Below are 24,235 nucleotides of genomic sequence, written 5' to 3'. Positions count from 1 at the left end.
AAATTGTAGTTTTCATAGTTAGGGGGCCAAAATCGCAACTTTTTGAAAGATAAGGGGCCAAAGTTGCAGTTTAGCCTTATTATTATTATTATTATTATTATTATTATAATTAAACTGATATTATTTTTGTTTGTTTGTTGCAGGCTTGCAGCTACCAATCAATTTACAGATTGTGAACAACAAGAAGTAGCTGAAGAATTTGCATAAGAATAATGAGGTTAAGAAGTGCATGTAAAACTAAGATTGGAATAATTTGAAGGTTGGCAAATTCTCCCGGTAAAGTATGACAAAAAAACGCTTAATCGTAAATAGCATACATCATTAAGATTTAAGAAGCAATTTGCAATCAAGTCTTTGTCTCACTCATTAAGACGGGGAGTATCGTGAACTTCTATTTTCAGTAAGCATCGTTACTAATCGTTGGAGTTTGGAGCGATTCAAGTTAGTACTTAGTACACTGCAAACAACCGATCAAATGGTCCGCCATAGAATTTAGCTCAGATGAATTAGAATTTTATGAAATCGTGTATCGGAGAAAAGGTGCTCATGACAAGATGTAACATTGAGCATATATATAGCTCAACAAGGCAGAGAGAAGTTGTGTACGCATGAAGAAACCATTTGCAAAAACCACAAGAAAGCTTGTATTCTATTTAGCATGTTAGCATCATCACAATATGCTTCATACATTAAGAATTTTCACTGCATCATACATTACCAAAGTTTACAAATCCTAAAGAACATCAAACCAGCCATAACTATACAACTATTTAAAGATATTTGAAAAATAAACAAATAAACGCATACACACAATTTCTGCCATCTTAATCTATAATAATCTGTCAATATTTTATATTCCACCACCACTAATAATAGAGGGGAAAAGAATACTATCTAAAAATCACCAATTAGATGATGCAACAAACATTCTTGATCAACATAATGTTAAACCGGTATGACATCATTCTTGGACGTGTCCTCGCATCTTAAGACTATACCTTCCAGGCTAGCAGGAAAAATACATTTGAGCCAGTGGCAACCTGTTGTGATTGGCTCTGGTGGAGGAACAATCATAAGCACATTCTCATTCCTGTGAACAACCCCCATTACACTCACCGTGCTTCCTTCTTTAACATACCTGAATTTAAAAAGAAGTTACACAAGTTATATCATCTCTTGGTCAAGAAAAGGTTAGTTAATATATTCAAAAAATAGATAAAAAGTTACCCTTCTTCCAGCCGCATGACACGGTCGTCACTTGACAAATTTCTCTCTCCCAACCACCGAAGGAACTCTGGAGATAACTCTTCTTTGGTTGGATTTACATTGATGAGAACCGAGTCATCGACATAAGGGGTCACTCTTGCTCCATGACCAGTCTTGACCAATGCCCTTAAACCAGACTGGAAATCTGAGATGTAAAAATCAACCACTCGCCTCTGTCACATGACATATATTCCGGTCAATCAAGTGAAACAGAAGTAATATTCTCAAAACAGTAAGACATTAAAGTATTTAAATTTCATTACAAGACATCATTGACAAGTATTTTAAAAATAGAATAAAAAATCAAGTAACTCACTTCCAGCAATCTAAGGCCCCAAGAAAGTCGCCGATGTGTAGGATTTGCAGCTTTTGAGTCCCATCCTCGATACTCATATAAACTTGTCGATGTATATACGCATCTGGGGACTTTCTGGAAAGATGACTCGAGAGGCACATTACCGCAAGTAACAACCTACAGTATCACAGCCAAACATTACTGTCATTTATTGTAATTAATTGCTAAGATGTGTACATGTTGAACCAATCAAGTGCAAGCTTCTCATCAACATAATTGGAAGTTCTAAGGCAAATATTACTTGGGAAAACCCTGATCAAAATAAGACATGAGTGAAGTATAATAGTGACACTGCTCATAAATTTGCTTTATGACAAAATTGGATGGAAGAAAATACATTAATTTAATCGTATAAAATTAATAACATTCAGTGTTGTCGATGGCGGATGGTAGTCCATGGCAGAGAGCCAAAATCCCGCCACACCGGCCGATTTGTGGTGCCGTCATATCCGATTATGGTAGAAAATCCTGCCATATCGGTTGAAATTGGCATGGCGGAGAGCCTAAAAACTGCCACCGATATTTGATAACAGTGATAACATCAAATATAAAATGAGTACAATAATTATAGATTGTTGTAAAAACAGTATGATGAGAATTTAAAGAACTATTGTATTAACCAAACACAGTATTAAAGAATAAAAAAGTACGCAGGTGGGCCAAATTTTAATTTTTAAGATTTTGATGCATATATCATTACATATCGCATGTGGGCCAAATACGTGCGGGTACCAAGTACATGTCTGATACCTGTCACAGTTTATAAAAGTAGCAGCTCCAGAGGTTTAGTGTGCAAACAAGAAACACAAACCTAAATGCTCTCATTAAGTATCATTCAAAGTTCTTTCAATGAAAATAAAATTATTGCAAACAACCAAGACCATATTAAAGGCTTTCCGTTCATGATGATATTTTTGTCTTATTTTATTTATAATTTTGTTTCGTATGAGATCATGTCATGTCTGAAAGAAACTATAGCAGCCACTGCCAGGGCCTTTTTCACCTAAATTGGATCGGCTACATGTGTCAAACATCGTCATAATTTCCTATCACAAGTCATGTCTAACGATAGACCATTAGACAATTTAAATCTAAAAACTTCTCAATTTTGGCCTATTGTGAAGAATAGTTTATCTCAATCACCTTTAACCTCTATCAAACTATCCTTCCTCTAGTCTACCGTTGTCATTGATGCCTTAAGTGTCTTCTCCAAACTGGTAAAGGCTATTTATTAGTTTTTTTTAAGAAGCCAAAAAGGCTATTTATTAGTGGTATCATGTTCTCTAGCGTGACAATCATATAATTTCTTTGAAGTTTAATTTAGTCAAGAGAAGCAAAACTTACCCCAGAGACTTTCACAAATTGTCCATTTTTTGCAGTTCTAAGCTCGGAGTCTGGATAATTGGCAATGAATCCCATAATAGCTCTTCTTCCCCAATAAGTATTCCAAGTGAAAGACGCAGCAACTAAGCCAAAGAGAATCACAACCACAATAAGGAGAGTAGGATTGTGCACGGCTCCAAGAATAAAACCGCCGGCAATGAAACCCATGACAAAAAGCAGAATTAATAACCATAACATGGCCTTTGGAAAATTCCTTCTAAAGGAATATTCATCACCTTGATTGAGAACCGTGACAGCTTGATTGGGAACAGCAACAGCAGAACCTTGCAACTTCATCGAACCTGTCGCTTCCAAAGGACCGGACACTTTCCTAGGAGCACCAGAAGAGTTTAGCGGGCCGGATGTTATGGGCCCCGATGTAATGAGACCTGTTGTCGGAAGAACGGGAGGAAGAGGTCCAGAATGTTGACGTCCAGTTGGAGTTACTCCACCAGACTGAGGACCAGAAGACTTTTTAATCGGTTCCCCATGCTTACTCAACGGCCCGGAATTAGATTTCTTTTGTGAATTGGAACCGGCCGCGCCACCAATAGACATGGAACCTGAAGTTGTATACATAGCCCGAGCAGCAGCATTAGGATGAATTGGTCCGGAATGTGAACCGGCTCCTCCAAAAGATGTTGTTCGTGATGGTGCACCTGTTATTGGTCCAGATTTTCTAGATTTTGAGCCATCAGTAGGAATATCAAACATTTTTCCCAATTCTCCTGACTTTTTTATGTCTCCACCAGTATATGGCATGGCCGTTGCAGTCATTGTCGGAACCCTTTCCTTCGGCTGCTCTGGCCGCCCTGATACATATAGGCCATTGCTAAGCTGATGAGATGGAATTCTAGAACCCATCTATCTACCTTCTATGGAAGACTCGACTGAGAACTCGCGGGATTGTATTGCCAGAACTTGCTACTGGACAAGTCAAACTGTCGAAGCAATACTGGAAGTTTCAAAATTAAAACCCACAAAAGGAACATAATTAGAAATTGTTTGCAATAAATCTCCATGTCGTGTAGTAGAAACAGTAACAGAAAAAATTATATGACTAGCGAATAAAACAAAACTCGAATAATGATGAGAGCAACATTAAGCTTTATAACAAACTTTGGCGCCTTATATTCTAAATTGACATAAACGTAGATTGTCAATCAAATCCCTGAGAACATAATGAGTCGTGTTTAAAATTAATTCATTCAAGGCGAACACATAATATTCCAAATGTCACGTAGCAACAAAAACATGAAAATCTTGTGTGTATTGTCACTTGAATAACTAGAAAGAATCATGCAGAAATTAAAGTCTATGATAGTCAACTACCTAGTCAACTTACAAATGAAGATAAATAGCATACCAACTACCCCAATACATTACCATAAGACAAAGAATCAATAGAACAAAGTAACACTAAAAGAACATACATGTTCAACAGTTCGTAAATAATTACATACCTATAAAAAGGGCATACCTACATGTCTATAAATGTTTATCCATACACATTCTATTATAGTTAATAACCACTGTCCTCACACAATTTTCATGCATTCTCTACTTAACAGAACACTAATAATTGAATGAGAGCTACCACTAAAATCTATATGCAGAGAAAAATTCCTGTAGTGGAACAATTTTTGGTGCACATAGAGGCACAAAACTCATGACTGGTTTCAAATTGTTGAGCCTTTTCTTTTCACAAAAAAAAATATATAAAATAAAAAATCTACACTAGGTAAAAGACTAATACCATGTCAACATCCAAAAGATTTTTTTCAAACTTGTGCAAATCTGTAAACCAAGAAAACCTGGATTCATTTTTTCATATTAAAAAATTGAAGAAGTCACACATAATTACAATTTACAAGTTGGCATTTAAATTATTTTTAGTAGACTAAATAATTCCCTAAGTTTGACAAATCAAATATATTATTAAAAAAGGGAAACTTCCATGACTGTTCAACTTCAACCCATCAATCAAGCATGAAAACAAGCATCCAATAAAAACAAAATCACATTAAACAAAAAAAATGCAAACTTTCAAAGTACCCTTATGATTTTTAGAGCAAAAAAGCATGAATATCATACAAAATTGAACTAAAAAAGTCAAATTTATAAACAAGAAGATCTAGAGAATGAAACTGTGATCTCAAAAGCAATGAGTATAATAATCAAATTTCAATGATGTTATGTTAATTTTCTCTACAAACAAGATCAAAAAACCAGAAACAGAGAAGAAAAAAGAGTCAAAGAGAGTTGAAAATTGCAATAAATGGAAAAAAGATAAGAAATTTGAGAAATTAGAAGGATCTAAGAAAGAAGAGTGAAAAGGGTATGCATACCTATCTGAAATCTGGAAGAAACATCATGATGATGGGTACAGAAAGCAAGTATAGAAAAAAGAACAGTGTGAGAGTGAAAGTGTGATGTTGTTGTTTTATAGAGTAAACAAACAAAGAAAGAAAGAAAGAAAAAATTTGTGACTTCGTAGAATCTAAGGTTGTGTTGTGATTTGTGAGAGATGAGACACAACAAAATTGTTTTCATGTATGTTTGGTTTGGTTATGCGATGAAATTAATAATAATAAAATAAAATTGAGGAAATGGATTATGTATGATCTATGATTATTAATTTAATTTTTATTTCATATATAAGGTATCAATATACATTAATATATAGACTTTAATTCTCATAGACAGCTAGGTTAATGATTTTTTTTTTTTCCTTTGAAAAAGAAAGTAAAGATTTTTTTTGTAGATATAATTAAAACTATAATTGCAATTACCTTAAAAAATAAAATGAGAGAATTTGTGATGCGTAAAAGATTGATCATTAATATTAATGAGAGATACCAATTAAATGTATAATATTAATTTTTTTTGAAGACATAAAAATAGAATATATTAACAACGGAGGTGAGGCACCTAAGTACAAGATGTACTAAAAGTGTCACCCCTAAAAACAGTCAGACATACAATGTATAGTCAAAGCGAAGGTCAGTCGATACTCAAACATAATAAATGTATAATATTAATATATAAGGAAAATGCAAATATGTGAGGGGTGGCCCTGAGGGCAGGTAAGAGGGGCTTTTTTTTTATGGGCACCAAAATTATTAGAGTAAATCATCGAATTGGTCCCTGTCTTTGTACCAAATTCTCAAATTAGTCAATGACTTTATTAATAACTCAAAATGGTCATTGTCTTTGTCAAACGTTTCTCAGATTGGTCCCCGACTCTATTAGTTGTTTTGTATTTTAAGTCATTAACGTACCAAATAAGATCCAAAAGACATTATGCCATTAACTACTAAATAATATCCAAAAAACATTGAGGCATTAACACTCAAAATACAAAACAACTAATAGAGTCATGGACCAATCTGAGAAACGTTTGACAAAGACAGGGATAATTTTGAGTTATTAATAGAGTCAGGGACCAATTTGAGAATTTGGTACAAAGACAATGACCAATTTGATAGTTTACTCAAAATTATTACTTTTACTTAGTAGTTAGTATTATATAGATATATTTCTTTTTAATTCGTTTTGATTAATTCTATTGAAAATATACTTTTAGATAACTTTGATTATAAATGAATATTTTGCAACAAAAAAAGCAAGAAGAAAATATTGGAATAATTAAAAGGACACATTTTATTGTTTCGTCTAGGGCACCAAAAATCTTAGGCCCTGCAAATATGTATCCTAAATGCCTATGGAGAAAGGCTAGAAACGCAAACTTTTGTATGCTCTCTCATCCTACCACTTTGTGTGAGTTTTATTTATAAAGTGTAGACTTACAAAGATTTAAACCAGTAAGATAGTAAATATTTATAAATATTAGAAAGAGTGTTGATAACACTACTCATGCTTACGTCAAGGAAGTACAAAGAGTAATTCTCAAATCTTTTAAGTACATTAATATTTGTCTTTAGAGCGAAACCCATAATATAATAAATGAAATTGAACTCGAATTTTTTAAGTTATCGGATTCAAGTTTTGTGCATGAAAGAAAAATGTAAGTGGAAAAAGAGTTCCCATTAAAAATGATTAGTCAAGTTATTTAATAGAAATTAGTAATCAACTTAACTGGTAGATACATCACACCTTAGACATGTCTTTTTTAGAAGAAACACCGGTAACATGATAAAAAAATGTATCTAACATAATATTTAGAGAGTTGGTAACATAGTTCTCTTTAAAAAAAAAAAAGTGACAGATTTGGATCACTTTGTTGCATAGCAGAACTGCAATGCTGCTGATTTCGTAACAGTGAGGAGAGAGAGACCAAAAATTCAAAATGAAGAGGTAATGACAAGAGAGAAGGATAAGAGACATATAAAGTGGCAGCAGGCAGTGTAGGAAGGGAGTAGGCAGCAGATTATTCAGATCCATAGTTGATGCAAGCAGCCCAAAATATGTGATAAAGAGTGGCCATAGCTATCCTCTTTTTAACACTTCATGTATCATTATTTTTTATTGGATTAAATCAATGTAAATTTTATACTTTAGAAATAAACTAATATAAAGTGGTTCTTTAAAAAAAGAACTTATATAAAATAGTGGGATATATGGGTTGTTAACTTGCACCCACCTAAAAACACTAAGGTGCAAGTTAACAAACTACATCTGCTAGTTCTTTACCAAAAAATCCACTACTATCCTTTTAAAATATGTTTTAAGTAAAGGACAAACTTGTAAATTTGCTTTAATTTTATTTTTTAAACAAACAAAATATTGCTACCTCATTGTACATGTTTTTATTTAAGGATGTTTTGTACATGTTCTAAAGCCATGACTATTAACAAAAACAAAAAACAATCATGTAATTAACTAAATTACCATACTATCCTTCCATTTAAAGTCATTTAGAATAGTGATATTTAGGTTATTTGGTAAAGAACTAGTAGGTGTAGCTTGTTAACTTGCACCTTAGTGTTTTTAGGTGGGTGCAAGTTAACAGCCCCCTATATATATATATATATATATATATATATATATATATATATATATATATATATATATATATATATTGATTTTATTTATAAGAGTAAGTATTAAATTGAGTGATATTGAAAAAAGAGTGTTACGAGCCTTTAACGATTTTTTACACAAGCTATAAGTATAAGTGAGATTCATTTAAATTTTTTTGCACAAGTTAAAATGGAATATATTAATAACACCGGTAATACACCCTGTACAAGACGTGCAAAAAGTGAATCATCGGAAAATATTTACAGGTACAAGGTGCCAAAACACATAAACCCCCTAAAAGCAGTCGTAAAAAATCAATGATGAACACCCATACAGAGAAGCGGGTGTGTCCACCAGACATAATAACTATAATTAAAAGATGTATGCTTAGCTTTCATCCATAAAAAAGAATTACGCTTGACTTTCTCAAGAAGAACACAAGCATGTGAAGCCTCATTTTTAAAGATGCAATTGTTCTTATTCTTCCATAAAACTCAAACACACGCGTACCAGATGCCTTGCAAGAAAGAATGGGTGCACCGCGGAAGTCCCGCCATATAACAGAAATGAAGGTGGTGATCACGAATCTCATTAGGAAGCATCGAATACAATCCTAACCAAGACCATACATGAGACCATAAAGTAAGAGATATACCGCATGCTAAAAAGAGATGGCTTGCTGTTTCCATGACGTCACAACCGACCACACACAAAGAAGTTGTCGAATGGAGTATATTCCTACGCAAAAGATTATCACGAGTCGGAAGTCGATTACGGAGCAGGCGCCACACAAACAAAAACACCTTTGTCATGATATGCTTATGCCAAACATTGTCAACAAGGCTCTTATCCACCTGATCACCATAACTAGTAACAAAGCAGTAAGCCTCCCGCACGGAGTATCCATGAATTGTATCAAGTGTCCAACGCCATTTGTCAGAAAAAGTTACCTGCAAAACAACGTGTTTTCATATAAATTATTATTATCCCAACGTGTTTTCATATATACCGACTAGAGATCAAATATTTAAGAGATCTTAACTCTCATTTTTAAAAGAGTGTTTAAGTCACAAGACAGATTCAAATTTTCTTTTAACATTTCATCTGAGCTATTTGTAACACTATGTTGCTAAAAAGTAAAGGAAATGCTAATATGTATCTTAATGGCACATGTTATGGTATTAAAGATAAAAATTGTGTATTGAAAATTCGTGTCCGTTTATTTTTCAAACTTTTGATAATTGGTTTTTTTCCAATAAATATTTACCATTTGAAAAAACCTTAACGTGTGTCGTAAGGGCACAAGTTAGCATAACATTTTTTTTAATAAATACTCTTATTTACTTAGAAGAAGAAAAACTTAGAACAAAAAAAAAAAAAATACTCTTATTTACGATGGATTAGTATACTAGTATATAGTAGTGGCAAAGGCTACGGTGGGAGACCTCTTTAGGTCTCCTACCGTAGGAGACTTGAACTTTTTTTTTTTTTTTTTGCAAAATGGATGTCAACCATTAGATGTATTAGGAAGATTTTGAATGGTTGAGATTTATAAGTTACTTGACCTACTAAGATTCTATTACACACACATATATATATATATATATATATTAAAAATACCAATTGATTAATTCTGGAAAAAATTTAAAAATTCCAGCATGCTCATACGCTTGATTAATTCTGATATAGTTTTAATGATAATAACTATATAATTATAAATAACAATAACATTAGTAATTACATATTATGTTTTTTTTAAAGAATATTATGGTATTTTTAAATAGGGACAAATATGTTTTTAATCCTTATAAATATATCAACTTTTCATTTTAGTTCCTCTAGAATCATTCTTCAATTTTTAATTTCTATAAAATTATCGATCGTTATTTTTGTTCTCTATTTTAAAGTGAATTCATGTGTAGCATTTGTATTTTTTTAACGAAATTGCATAGAATAATGCAAATATCTCTCCAAAAAAAATTAGAATTTTTTAAATAAAACATGAATTACGTATGAATTTTTAACCGCAAAAAAAGTAAAAATTTATATTTAACTCATGTTTTGTTAAAAACTTATAATTTTAATAACTACTACCCACTTTATTTAATTTTTTTTTACTATTACCCACTATAATAGGTAATGCACAATACATAAACATATAGTTAAGAAATCTTTCATATACTAGCTTCTGATGATGAGAATCTTTCAAAGAATAGTCATCATTCTATGAAAATATTTCAAAGACTAACTATCATTTTATGAGAATCTTTCAAATACTAACTTTCGTTTTATGAAAATCTTTCAAAGACTAACTTCCGTTATATGAGAATCTTCTAAAGACCAACTTTTGTTCTATAAGTATCATTCAAACTAACTTCCACTCTTCTTATAATCAACTTCATACACTAATTACAATTTTCTAGGATAAGTGTACTTCCATGTTGAATAGATTTCTAAAGGGATATTTTGTCAGATCGACTTATCTCTAAGATTTCGATCGGTGAAATTCGTGTTCTTGATTCATTCGTAGTTCAATTAGGTCATATGCAATGGAGGGAATAATTTTGTTTGATACTTTTTGTCGTTTGGGTGAGTTTCTGAAGGGGTTGTTTGATAATCTTACTAAGACTAGTTTTCGTTCCATGATAATCTTCTTAAGACCTAAGATTCTTATCTATGATAATCTTATTTATGAGGTATTAATGTTCAATGACAAATCAAATTATTTACTGAGACATCAAACTTGGATGAATGTTCAATAACTAATCAAATTGTCCACTGACAAATCAAACTCACAATTGTTACCCTAACAGTAAGAATTTTGGACCTAAACTATTTGGAGGGTTGTTTGATGATTAATCAAGATATTCAACGAGTGATCAAACTTTCAACTCTTACCGTAAGAATCTTATACGAAAAGTACTTGCATGAATGTTCAATGACTATTGAAACTTTTAGTCCCCAAATAGTGTTTCATTTTTACTTTTGGTCTCTCCTTTAAAGTAAACTCATATGTAGATTTTATATTTTTGGATAAAACTTTTGCATAAAAATTTATAATATTATAAAAATATCTCAAACAAATAAATAGATTTTTTTAACAAAACAAGAATTAAATATGAATTTTTACATTTATGCCCGTTAAAAAATTATATTTAATTCATGTTTTGTTAAAAAATTCTATTTTTTTTTTGGGAGAGAAGTATATAATATTCTACACATTTATGTACAAAAGTTAAATATGAGTTGACTTAAAAGTAGGGATCAAAAGTGGTAATTGAAAATTTTATAGGAATTAAAAGTCAAAGGAAATTTTAGAGTGATTAAAACAAAAAGTTGATATATTTATAGGGAACAAAAACATATGACACCCATGATTAAGTTAGCTTGTAATTTAAATATACTTCCTTTCGTCATTATTATAAGCAAAAATTCATTTTTTAGATACATTGAATAATTAATGTATTCAATCTATAATAAAAACTAGATACATTAATTATTTAATCTATCTAAAAAATAAAATTTTGCTTATAAATAATAGCAACCGGAGGAGTAGATAACAAAATACAACTATTTTTTAAACACATTAAAATATAAATAACTGAATATAACATTAATTAATACAACATAAAAACTAAAATACATAAAACATTTGTCACAAAAAGAAATGAAATTGGTTTTCAATATCTCCTCTGACTTCAAAACACGATTTAGTTTTCCAGGTCTCCAACAAGAAATGAAATTGCCACATAAAAGCATGGCCAGCATACATTACTTCTGCTGCAGATCCAAGTTTCAATGATGGAAAACAATGATTTAATTAATATATTCATAAATTAGCCCTGTAATATAAATAGCAATAATGTTTGAGTGAAATTATTGTGAGAATTATTTAATTACTTTAACCTGCTACACTAGGTAAGGATTGTACAGCAACTAGAATCAAAAGTCATTTTAGTGGACCAAAGCAAAAAAAAAAAAAAAAAGTTGCTCTCCTACCATACGAGACCTATTAAGGTCACGCACGCTAAACGGGGCCATAGTATAGGTGGATTGTTTAGATTGGAGGATGCAAAAAAAAAATATTTTCGAAACTCACTTTTTTGTTTTTTGACATTGAACGGGCACGGGTACAGGACCCCATTTTCTTCCATCACGGATTCGTATCTCACATTTTGCCACTTTTACACATTGGATAAATATAAACATAAGATAAGATTAACTTACACATTGGATAAATATAAACATAAGATAAGATTAACAACTTGCTCAAATCATTTCAATTTACTTTACCTGTTTTAATCATCAACTAATACTGCTGCTGAAATAATCAACTAATAGTATTATAAAAGGTGAGTAAGCATTTGAGTGTGATGATCACATAAAAATATTATAAAATCTTTGGCAACATAACTTTTAATGTTAATTTTAGATGATGATAATCTTTCTTCTTTTTTGGACAAACGCCTCGAGATTACAGGGTGGCACTTTGGTGACATTAATGTCACCGTGCCATTGCATCTGGACCACACATTGTCATTTCCATTGCATCTGGGCCACACAACACATCTAATGTTATCTAATATGTGGCCCAGATTTAATGTCACCGTGACATTAATGTCACACAAGTATTTCCCGAGATTACATTCTAATAGCAGACAGAACATTGGTCATATATTACTAGGGATAGGTTGTAACTTGTAATATTAGCATAAAAAAGATTGTAACTTGTAAGTAAATATAAAATTAGGCAAAATTACACTCACCTCTCCTGATATCTATGAAAACGACACTAACACCTTCTCTAATTTTAAAACATACAATAACCTTCCTTAAATTTTCGTTTAATAGACAAACACCACCCCAGTGACGGATCTATTCAAGGTCCATGTGGGGCTAAAGCCCCACATCCAACTTCCTTATTTTTTTGAGTATTACTTTTCCCACCCTATGTCTTTCCTCGCGCGCCCTATTTTTTTTCCCAAAATACCCCTAATCCGGATTATGTAATCCGAACTGATTCCGGAAAATTTAATCCGGATTATTTCGTGTATTTTGGCACTCCATTCACCCTGATGGATGATGATACCAGTTATAAAAATACTAGTCCGGATTATATAATCCGAAAATGTTAGAGATATTCCGGAATATATAATCCGAAACATGTAAATCACCCCGTTGAAAGTCAACACAAGGGGGTGGTGAACGACAGTTACGGATTAGATAATCCGGAATGCACTAAACATGTCCGGATTATATAATCCGGAATGCATCAGCACAGAGGCAGAAGCCATCTGTTTTGGCTGAGCCTCTGTTTTGGCGCATTTTGCTTGCTTCCAAACAGACATATCATGCCGGTGACATGTTCTAACAGTAAATCGAACTCAAAACATTAAAATCATCAACACGGCATAATTTTCGAACAAAACATTAATCAAATAACATTAAAAATTATCCAAGATTACATAACATTAAAAATTATTCAAGTGTTACATAATTCAAAATGTAACAAACATAAACATAGAAAACAATACTATCAGCCCCTAATAACTACACCCGTACCACCGCCACCACCCCTGCCACCACCCCTGCCACCACCTCTGCCACCACCCCTGCCACCATCAGTAGCTGCCCGACGACGGTAAACTTTTGCATCATGCACCTCTCTCAAGGCATCCTCCAAATGCTGCCATTCCTCACTCCCTTTCGGCACCAGACCGCTTCTCATCACAGCATAGATGTGGTCTCTGATGCGGCTCATCCTTCCGCTAAGCTGTAAGTACGCAAGGTCTCCATCATCTTGAGCAGCTTGGGCATCAAGGACCTCACGCTCTGGTGGCCTCGGCACCGATACCAGCATGTCTGGAAGAATCATGCGTGGATGAGACACCTGGTAAAACCACTCGATGTATCCATCTACTACCTCCACACCATGGACTGCAGTCTCTCCCAACTCCTGAGGTGTCATCGCATAATCAAGTGCACGTTGAAAGCAGTTTGTGATCTCCGCCAAGTTAACATCAACAGGTGCACTCTGAATGGGATGTCTCGGTATGGTCTGAACAAACCCAAACTGGCGAAGCACCCTCTCCGACAGATATCTCACCATGCGCTCTCCGCATCTCAGCCATTCAGAGTAAAGGCTGACCCGCTCAAACGGACGTGCCTGACGGTGTTCAGCATATGGGAGCATAACAACCCTCGTCAAATCCAGCGCATTTAGATAGTTCCTGTAGTTGTCCACCGTGCCTAAACCATGCAGTGGCACAAAAAGCATCGCGCGTGGATACAAATTCTCCACATATCCGTCCTAGACATCCTTGCTTCCCATACCTATGAAGTGATGAAACACCCAAGCCTGCACCAAAGACAACCACATATAAATATACAAACCATATACACTTAAATTAAAAAAAAATTAAACATAGTTCTTAATTTATACCTGCAACAAAGTCAGGTATCCTGCCACCTGACTGGTGTTCCAATGTGCAGCATTGTTGAGCTCCTTATACAACTAAGTTAGTGTCGCAGCTCCCCATGGATAACCGGCACAAAGATCAAGGTCTCTGAAGTACTTCAGGTAGACAACATCTACAGCCCACTGGCTTTTGTCACTGAAGATCGTGATCCCCACCAAGTATAGCAAATATATGCGGACAGCCTGGTCCCGCAACCTCTCCACCTCCTCAGTCACACCATACTGGTCAACCAAATCCCTCTGCTCCTTCAAACGCTCCTTGAATATCCTCTCCAAGTAGTTAAATCTGCAATGTGCACCTTTGGTCTTCTCGACCTCTTTGAGTGCATCACCCAGATCAAACCCCAAGTACTCCACCATCCATTCCACCGCCTCGTCCTGTGATATGGACCCGTGGGACAGGAGCATCCCGTCAATGGGGATATGTAGCAAAGAGGCCACATCATCAAATGTGACTGTCATCTCCCCAAACAGAAGGTGGAAGCTGGAAGTCTCCTCGTGCCACCTCTCCACGAAAGCCCAAATCAGCCCATGATCAATAATCGTGTATCTCGTATCCTGGAGCCAACCAAGGCTTGTGCGACGTAATCTTCTCTCCCACCACCGTGCAGCCATGATAGGTCTGGTGTCATCATCATGCATCGCCTCTATCTTCTTTCCGTTGTTGATGCATTTTAATTTTCCACACCACTGCAAATATTTAAAATTAATAAAGTGAGTTTAAACTCATGGCTTCACAAACATATTTAACAATAAATAAACCAGTCAGATATAAACAGTACATAACCAAGCAGTTTCAGATATAAAGTGAGCTTCAGATATAAAGTGAGTTTAACAGTACATACCACGCCATCAGCCGCCTTCCTGGCCACGTGCACATGGTACCTCCACAACAGGTCAGTCTGGTGTGGGCCACCGGGATAGTCTTGTAATGGCTCAGGGTCCACCACCTTCTCCTTCTTCTTTCACCTTTTCTGTGGCTCGGCATCTTCCATGTCCTCATCCATACCCTGCAGCTCCTCCTCAAACTCTTGCTCCTCCGCATGCTGCAAATCCACATCAGTCTGTTCCTCCTCCATGGGCATATACTGTTGCTGCTCCGGCTGATCCTCGACATCAGGATCGACATCAGCACGACGTGCTCTAGCACCCCGACGCCTCGGAGGAACAACACCTTCAGCCTCCATCTGTTCCCTCCGCGCTCTCCTACGGGAAGCATGCCCTGCCTCCCTTACGCGTTGAGTATTAGACGTTGAACCTTCTGTAACATTCAAATTAGGGTAATCAAACGTCACAATCAAACAGCACAATCAAACAGCACAAACCAGAAGCAAAACAACATTCTGGGTTTGGCCGGATTTCAAAATCTGGATGCCCAACAACCTAGTCCAGAAAACATAGTCCGGATTGCATTCGAACAGAATTAAAAAAAAACGAACTAATTGAACTTCCATGTGTACAGAAATCGAACTTACCTTCCATGATGTTTGACAAGGGTTGAAATGCGGTGCTTTTGAGCAAGAAAACTCCAAATTTGGACAAGATTTATGGTGTTCGGAATTTGGGATAATGTAGAGAGAGAGAATGGGGAAAGTGAAACTGTGAAACTGTAAAAATGGGGGGCGAAGTTCCTTTTATACTTCGCAATTGTCCGGATTCTATATTCCGAAAATTGTATAGATGTTCCGGAATATATATTCAGGAGGGCATGTTGGTCATTTGCATAGGGCGTGCGAGAAGGCCATAGGGTGGGAAAAGTAATTCTCTATTTTTTTTATATATATTATAAACAAGGCCCGCCCAAAGCAAGAACATCCAAGCCCATGGCATAGGGCCTCCAATTTTTGGGGGCCCAAAATTAATTTTGTAATATCCCGCCTGTCAGCATCGGTATATTACTCGTGACCGGGTCAGAGGAATTAGATTCATGGAAAGTAAGTTAATGGTTAATATTTTATGAGATGTCAGTTTTTTACGGGAAAAGTATCAGAGTAGTTTTAACTACGCATGTGGCAAGGGCAATTTGGTAATTTCACGATTAAGAGATATTTATTTGGATTTGGTCCCAAAAATATCCATTTTCCATTTACTTTCTCTCTCTAGGGTTGACAGAAAGATTTTGCTCTCCCTTCTCTCTAACCCATCGCCCTCTTCCTCTCTTTCCCTCCATCAATCCTTTGCAAATCTTCTTCCTCAAATGATAAGGCTTTAACCTATGTTTCTTCAGGATCATGGAGAAGGATGCAAGTTTGAGTTTTGTTGAATATCTCTCCTTCCCTCTCACCTCTCACGCCACTCTCTCTTTTCCATCATCACCAATCTTTCATGAAACTTCATCCTCTCACGGTAAGCTTCCAAACTTGTTCCTTTATGATCACTTAAGCTTAAGGAAGTATGGATTATGTTTGATTTCTTCTATTCCTCTTCTTGAAGAAGTGATTGGAAATTAGGGTTTTGGTGAAAGAAGCTTTGGAATGGATTAGAGTTGAGCTAGCATAGATCATGATGCTATGAATTGCAAGAAAACAACAAGATTGAGAAGGTTTGAATAAAGAAAGCAAGAGGGACAAAGCTAGGGTTTTGGCATGTTTGGGATTGGCACATAGTGATGCTTCAAGAACTTGTTTTAGGTGAGTTCCATAGATAGCTTTCCCACCCTTTGGGATTATGATTATGCCATGTATGCATAATATAAATAACAAGAAATTCTAGGGATTATGTATTAGTTTAGTTGCCCCTTTTCTTGCCATGTTTACTAAGTGTGTTAATACTTGCCAAATGAATGTTTTACAAGTTTCTTATGATCAAATATGTTCCAAAACACTTGGAGACACTTGGTTTGAGGTTTTTGGGTCAAAAATACCATTTTTAGGGGTCCTGGACTATCACAACTCGCCACGGCAAGTTAGAGGGCCGAACAGGGGGTCCTGCTCGCCACCAACTCGCAGCTGCGAGCAGTTACTTGCCACGGCGAGCAAGCTTACTCGCGAGGCGAGTGGACAGTGCACTGTTTGCTCGTTTCGCGTATTGTTGGCATGTCCCGGCTCAAGTTTTCTTCAAGCAGTCTTTTATAAAAGTAAACCCCTCCAACCAATGTCCTAAATGATGATCAAAGAAAGTATGATTCTTATGATATGAAGCAGGTATTAAGCATGTTAGTAAGGCATGGCATATGAGAGAATCATGTCATGAATCGGGTAGCAAGTTATTCATTAAGCAAGGGAAAACTAGAGCCTCGACATAGTCGACGAGAAATAGCAAGTTAGTATGAATTCCTAGAATGATAGGACGCGAAGTATGTTATCTTCGCACATGATTAAGAATAAGATTTCAAGCATGTTAAGTCGTGGTTTGATTAGTTAATCACTCCACCATGTTTTAGATGTACAAGCATGAACAAGTAAGACTTTACCGCTAATCGGATCGATCAAGGTTTCGAGGTAAACATGTAAGCATGAATAGGTTAATCCTACATGAACGACAAGACCATGACATGTATAAGTAGGTGGCATGTCTCTTGCTATCCACATCAGGGGGATACAAGGGGTTCTCATTGTGAGAACGATTCAAGCCGTAAGGGACCAGCATGTCACCGAAAACGCAAGACTAAGATTATAACCACATGGCGGTGTTTGTGTCTCTTGTTATCCACGTCAGGGGGATACGGGAGGTTCTCGACCTAAGGGGAACGGTTCAAGCCGCAAGGGACCCGCACGACACCGAGGGAGTCCGATGTACGTACATCGGTCATGATGGGATTGTTCTCGGGGTTACTCCACCCGGGGCTCTCCGTAAAATGAACCAAGATAATAATGTTTGTTCAACGCTAACATAATGAGTAATGAACTTAGATGCGAATATGTATGATATGACTATGATTATGATCATGAATGAACTTATGAACGACCATGCACGTTTATGTTTAAGAATAAGAGCACTAGGTGCTATAAGACAAGTACAAGGCATGGAATAGAGCAAATAAAGAACATGATACCGTTGACGATCTTAGGTTTCCCTTAATCGTCCGGTTTAGATTCGTGTCATGATACGTTGTGCTTAGGCCTTGATACGTAGAGTGTATGCTTGGCAATGCGGTCCTAGGTTCCCCTCGGCCGCCATGACACGTATAGGAAGTGAAGCCTATAACAAGTGAGATAAGCCTATGACGGGTCTAGCATGCACTACCGTCTAGGAAACATGACCACACACGTATAATCAACCGTCAGGTTGTATTGTAGACACGTGGTGACCGTAGGTTTCCCCTGAGGTTACCTATAGCCTAGGATTTAGGGGAACTCACTGAGACATTATGTCTCATTCCAAATCCTTATTTGTTTCAGATAACAGGTTGGATGACATGCTAGTAGCCGAATGGATGGTTCAACAAGTGATCGTTCGTACCCGCAGCAGGATGTGATGGATACAAGGGTGTATTTTATTATAATCTAGAAAAGATGAGTGGTAAATCTTTGTACGAACGCATCATTGTTGTAAATATTATTCATTCGAAGTTTTAATGTTGTATATTTTAATGTATCCAGTACTAAACTTAACGCACGTGCTAGACTTTCTAGATACGTCTAGTATGGGTGTTACATTTGGTATAAGAGCAGGTCGATTCAGACCGTGCCTTGGTCATTAAATTACAACTAAGGTAGTGGGACCATTGGGTTCCGGGTAAATGTTATATTTGTTGTTGTTAGTTGAGCCTGATCATCTCAATTTAACATTTGACGATTAGGACGGATGCCTGAGAGCTGAATACGACCCAGGAGGAACGAAGTATGTGATGAAGAAGTTTGATCGTGCCAAAAGGTGACCGATGAACTAATCAAGTAGAAGTGTGAATCCTCCGGGAATATAACGTCATGTCAAGAAGGAACGTTCCGACAATGTCGGGTAAGATGTTAGTGATACTTCATGTACCCGTAAGTGAAGAAGTTGGATATATGTATCTGACCATGACCGAAAATTTCGGTAAGAGTTGTTGTTGGAACGGGTTTATGATATTCGGGAATATTAGAACAAGACTACAAGATAGTGAGAAGTCGACATATGTTGACAGAGTCAGTAGGCGCTCATGAATAACAATGTGTGAATGAAGTTAAGGACATGTGTGCTCGGAAAGTTGCGTATGTGGCAACGTAATGAGGTAAGCTATTTGTAGTGGAGGAAGTTGAGGATTCAAGAGAAAGTTTTATGTTATCAGGAGTAAGGCATTGATTTCAGACGTGCCAAGAATTGTATCGAAAAAGGTTGGTGTTGCCATGCATATGTTTTAGAACATTTCACGAAGATAGGAATGAATGATGTGCATTGTATACTTGAGAATAAGAATTATGCAAAGAATATTTTCTAAAAAATAGAGTTGGAGAAACTCACCAATAGCAAGCCTGGAACGAAACTTTTCGTTTTTGTGAAACCTACCAGTTTGTTCCTATGGATTGCAATGACTAATGGGGAGATATCTTCACAATAATCTTTTATGTGACAAAAACCTTTTATGACATCAAGTAATGGATGCATATCATATCCTAAGATTTCCAAGGAAAAAGGCATGGGCAACTATCAATGAAATCGATACGGTTTAAGGTAATTTTGGAAGTTAATGTGTCAAGAGTTAAGAACGAGCCAAGATTAAGAGTATAGAAGTTCCGGCATCTAGAAGGAAAAGTCACGGATGTTTATGCATGAGGTATGAAGTAAGAAGTTAAAGCGGAGCAAAGTTATGAGAAATCACAAGGTTCACGTATTATGTGGAATTATGACGTATCTCTCGAACCTATGTTTTGCTTAATAGACTTTCTAAGGCTCGATATGATGTTGAGTTATAAGGTTTAAAAGAATTTTAGAAAAGATTTACGCGTATGGGTGATTGAAGTTGCCATTTTGAAAATTCACAAGAAATTTTCTAGAAACCAGTTTGCTACGGCACTCGTAGAGCGGACTAGACTTATTAGAGTCTAGGTTTGGTGGCGCGTATGTGTTATCAACTCGTTCTATGAATTTAGAGTAACGACCGGGGCCTAAACTCAATATATATATATAAAGTAGAAATTCATCAACGTTGATGACCCGTGCGCTAGTTTATGAAGTTTTCTTTAAAAGAAAAATCAACGAGCAAGCATTGGCGTGATTAAGCAAAATATAGTATACGAGAATGCGAAGGTACAAGGTTAGATATGTCCGAATGCTAGATGTGTTTGTCAAGGAATTCGAGAATTGCTTGGAAACAAGTTCAAGTATGTTATGTATACCCCAGCAGGTAAATCCAACCAGCAAGAATGCAAGGTTTACCCCCAAGTCAAATATTATAAGCATAAGATAAGTTATCGTGAGTTTTGATCTTACGAGGCAGTGGTAAAGTCAAGTGTAAGGTTGTGGTGTTGATTGCAACATGGAAGATTTTGAGAACATTTCAAGAAGTTAGTATTCAAGTGGTAAACAGAAATGCGAAGTCTCAATTGCTCTAATGGATTAGAGTAATGGTTTAAGCCAACCGGTGGGAATCAGAGTAGCGTCATGGAAGTTAATTGTTAATCACGAAACCTGGAAATTTTAGTATGTATGAATTTTCGTGGAGAATATTCGGTTGGTAACACAAGTTTAACAAGAGAGCATCATAAAACAAGTGAGGAGTTCTCGATGTGATAAGTAAGGATGGATGCTTATTTAATTAGAGTTGGTTAAGATAAAAGTTTTAAGTATGTGTCGTCACCTAAGTAAGATGGAAAGGATAAGAATTGTCATGTAGGAATTGTCAGGATGCATGAATGATGATAATGGGAAATATGTAAGGTTCAGAAGGTTACCTATCGTAACTCAAGTAAAGAATTGAAGCATCAAGAATGGTGACCGGTTTTCGGAAAAGGTATTAACGCTCAAGCGATAACCGGATGAGATGATGTGAAGAACCAGGTTTAATGTCCCTAAATAAGAAGAATAAGTTAATGTCACGTGGGTCAAGGATCTTCTTGGTTTATGTCATGTATTAATATGTGTATGAGGTAAGTATATCAGTTAAGAAGGTAAGAATCCTACTTTCGTATGCAATACTTGTTGAGTGAAAACGATACTTGTTAAGATGTGTTAAAACATGATTTATAACTTTTAAAGTTAAAATTGGTCCAAGGAACTTGGGAACGATGGTTATTTTAAACATGAAAGTTTTCATTGTCAAAACTGAGGAGGTACGTTGTTAACAAGTAAATTCACTTAAGACGTATAAACTTCAGGACCAACTTGTCGTGAGCAAGTTTGGGGCGAGTTGTAAAATCTTTTTCCAAATATAAAGACTCGTCATGTGGTTCTGTGGTATCAATATAGACTCAGTTTTGAAATGATAATTCTTTTTTTTTTAGCCATATGTTTATTCGTTCCAAGAACCCATATACCAATGTTTAAGAATTTCTTTAAGTGAGATGCTAGAACACGTATCGTTATCATTTAACAAGAAGTGGCAAATTGATTTCACTTTTTCATGTCAAGATATATGAGTTACCCATTATTTCGGGTGCAATGATATCTCAATGAGACAGGAAGATTTTTCCTAAGGCTCTGAAAAGAGATAATAGATTCGTGGAATTGTCTATACAAGTAATGCAAGTAGGCGGCATGTGTCTCAAGGTATAGTAAGTAAATTGATGCATGGAGTATATGTTTACCCGATAAGATTATGTATGCATGAAAATATGTTTTAAAGTTACAAGTAAGCATTGCAGGGCAAACCTAGTTTCCGGTAGGATTCCAGTTAAAAGGCAAATCCTGAGTGTTCATGTTATGATAAGATATCTTTATGAATGGTTCATGTTGAGCGGGTAAGATACGAGTCCGAAACAATGAGTCTTTGTGTAGCAAGGTAAGTTCTAAATCATGATGTAACAAGTTAACTCTAAATTCTGAGTGATGTTAAGATCAAGAAAGCTATATGCTTATGTATGTGAATCAAGAAACCAGACGAATCACAAGCAACGATGAACTTCTTGAGAATCTGTGTTTTGAATATGTATGGCTCAGACCAAAGATGATAAGTTTATGTCATGATGATTGGTAGTTGATCTCTAAATTTCGAGGACGAAATTTTTTAAGGGGGTAGGATGTAATATCCCGCCTGCAGCATCGGTATATTACCCGTGACCGGGTCAGAGGAATTAGGTTCATGGAAAGTAAGTTAATGGTTAATATTTTATAAGATGTCAGCTTTTTACGGGAAAAGTATCTGAGTAGTTTTAACTACGCATGTGGCAAGGGCAATTTGGTAATTTCACGATTAAGAGATATTTATTTGGATTTGGTCCCAAAAATATCCATTTTCCATTTACTTTCTCTCTCTAGGGTTGAGAGAAAGATTTTGCTCTCCCTTCTCTCTAACCCATCGCCCTCTTCCTCTCTTTCCCTCCATCAATCCTTTGCAAATCTTCTTCCTCAAATGATAAGGCTTTAACCTATGTTTCTTCAAGATCATGGAGAAGGATGCATGGTTGAGTTTTGTTGAATATCTCTTCTTCCCTCTCACCTCTCACGCCATTCTCTCTTTTCCATCATCACCAATCTTTCATGAAACTTCATCCTCTCATGGTAAGCTTTCAAACTTGTTCCTTTATGATCACTTAAGCTTAAGGAAGTATGGATTATGTTTGATTTCTTCTATTCCTCTTCTTGAAGAAGTGATTGGAAATTAGGGTTTTGGTGAAAGAAGCTTTGGAATGGATTAGAGTTGAGCTAGCATAGATCATGATGCTATGAATTGCAAGAAAACAACAAGATTGAGAAGGTTTGAATAAAGAAAGCAAGAGGGACAAAGCTAGGGTTTTGGCATGTTTGGGCTTGGCACATAGTGATGCTTCAAGAACTTATTTTAGGTGAGTTCCATAGATAGCTTTCCCACCCTTTGGGATTATGATTATGCCATGTATGCTTAATATGAATAACAAGAAATTCTAGGGTTTATGTATTAGTTTAGTTGCCCCTTTTCTTGCCATGCTTACTAAGTGTGTTAATACTTGCCAAATGAATGTTTTACAAGTTTCTTATGATCAAATATGTTCCAAAACACTTGGAGACACTTGGTTTGAGGTTTTTGGGTCAAAAATACCATTTTTAGGGGTCCTGGACTGTCACAACTCGCCACAGCGAGCTATTACTCGCCACGGCGAGTTAAAGGGCCAAACAGGGGGTCCTGCTCGCCACCAACTCGTAGCTGCGAGCAGTTACTCGCCATAGCGAGCAAGCTTACTCGCGAGGCGAGTGGACATTGCACAGTGCACTGTTTACTCATTTCGTGTATTGTTGGCATGTCCCGGCTCAAGTTTTCTTCAAGCAGTCTTTTATAAAAGTAAACCCCTCCAACCAATATCCTAAATGATGATCAAAGAAAGCATGATTCTTATGATATGAAGCAAGTATTAAGCATGTTAGTAAGGCATGGCATATGAGAGAATCATGTCATGAATCGGGTAGCAAGTTATTCATTAAGCAAGGGAAAACTAGAGCCTCGACATAGTCGTCGAGAAATAGCAAGTTAGTATGAATTCCTAGAATGATAGGACGCGAAGTATGTTATCTTCGCACATGATTAAGAATAAGATTTCAAGCATGTTATGTCGTGGTTTGATTAGTTAATCATTCCACCATGTTTTAGATGTACAAGCATGAACAAGTAAGACTTTACCGCTAATCGGATCGATCAAGGTTTCGAGGTAAACATGTAAGCATGAATAGGTTAATCCTACATGAACGACAAGACCATGACATGTATAAGTAGGTGGCAT

At 35.8% G+C, this 24,235-nt stretch overlaps 1 protein-coding gene across 6 annotated transcripts; it reads right to left on the bottom strand.

Moving 5' to 3' along the window:
* Nucleotides 1-620: 620 nt before the first annotated feature.
* Nucleotides 621-5,526, bottom strand: LOC146925800 (protein SHOU4-like). Of its 6 annotated transcripts, none has more exons than XM_085758257.1 (6): nt 5,353-5,526; nt 3,241-3,959; nt 2,966-3,087; nt 1,583-1,738; nt 1,228-1,439; nt 621-1,138 (listed from the first exon to the last, which is right to left on the bottom strand). In XM_085758257.1, exons 2-6 carry the CDS (start codon nt 3,866-3,868, stop codon nt 946-948), a joined length of 1,311 nt encoding a protein of 436 aa, XP_085614383.1. In that variant the 5' UTR covers nt 3,869-3,959; nt 5,353-5,526; the 3' UTR covers nt 621-945. The 6 variants fall into 6 exon arrangements, with proteins under 6 accessions (XP_085614383.1, XP_085614384.1, XP_085614385.1 ...); XM_085758258.1 differs by having other exon boundaries at nt 4,761-5,421; XM_085758259.1 differs by lacking the exon at nt 5,353-5,526 and adding an exon at nt 4,468-4,693.
* Between the last annotated feature and the right edge of the window lie 18,709 nt (nt 5,527-24,235).

This window comes from Medicago sativa, chromosome 4 (genome assembly GCF_051527215.1).
Source record: "Medicago sativa cultivar Bolivia chromosome 4, Bolivia_mono, whole genome shotgun sequence".
Taxonomy (NCBI): Eukaryota; Viridiplantae; Streptophyta; class Magnoliopsida; order Fabales; family Fabaceae; genus Medicago; species Medicago sativa.
This window is presented reverse-complemented; position numbering and strand designations above follow the sequence as displayed.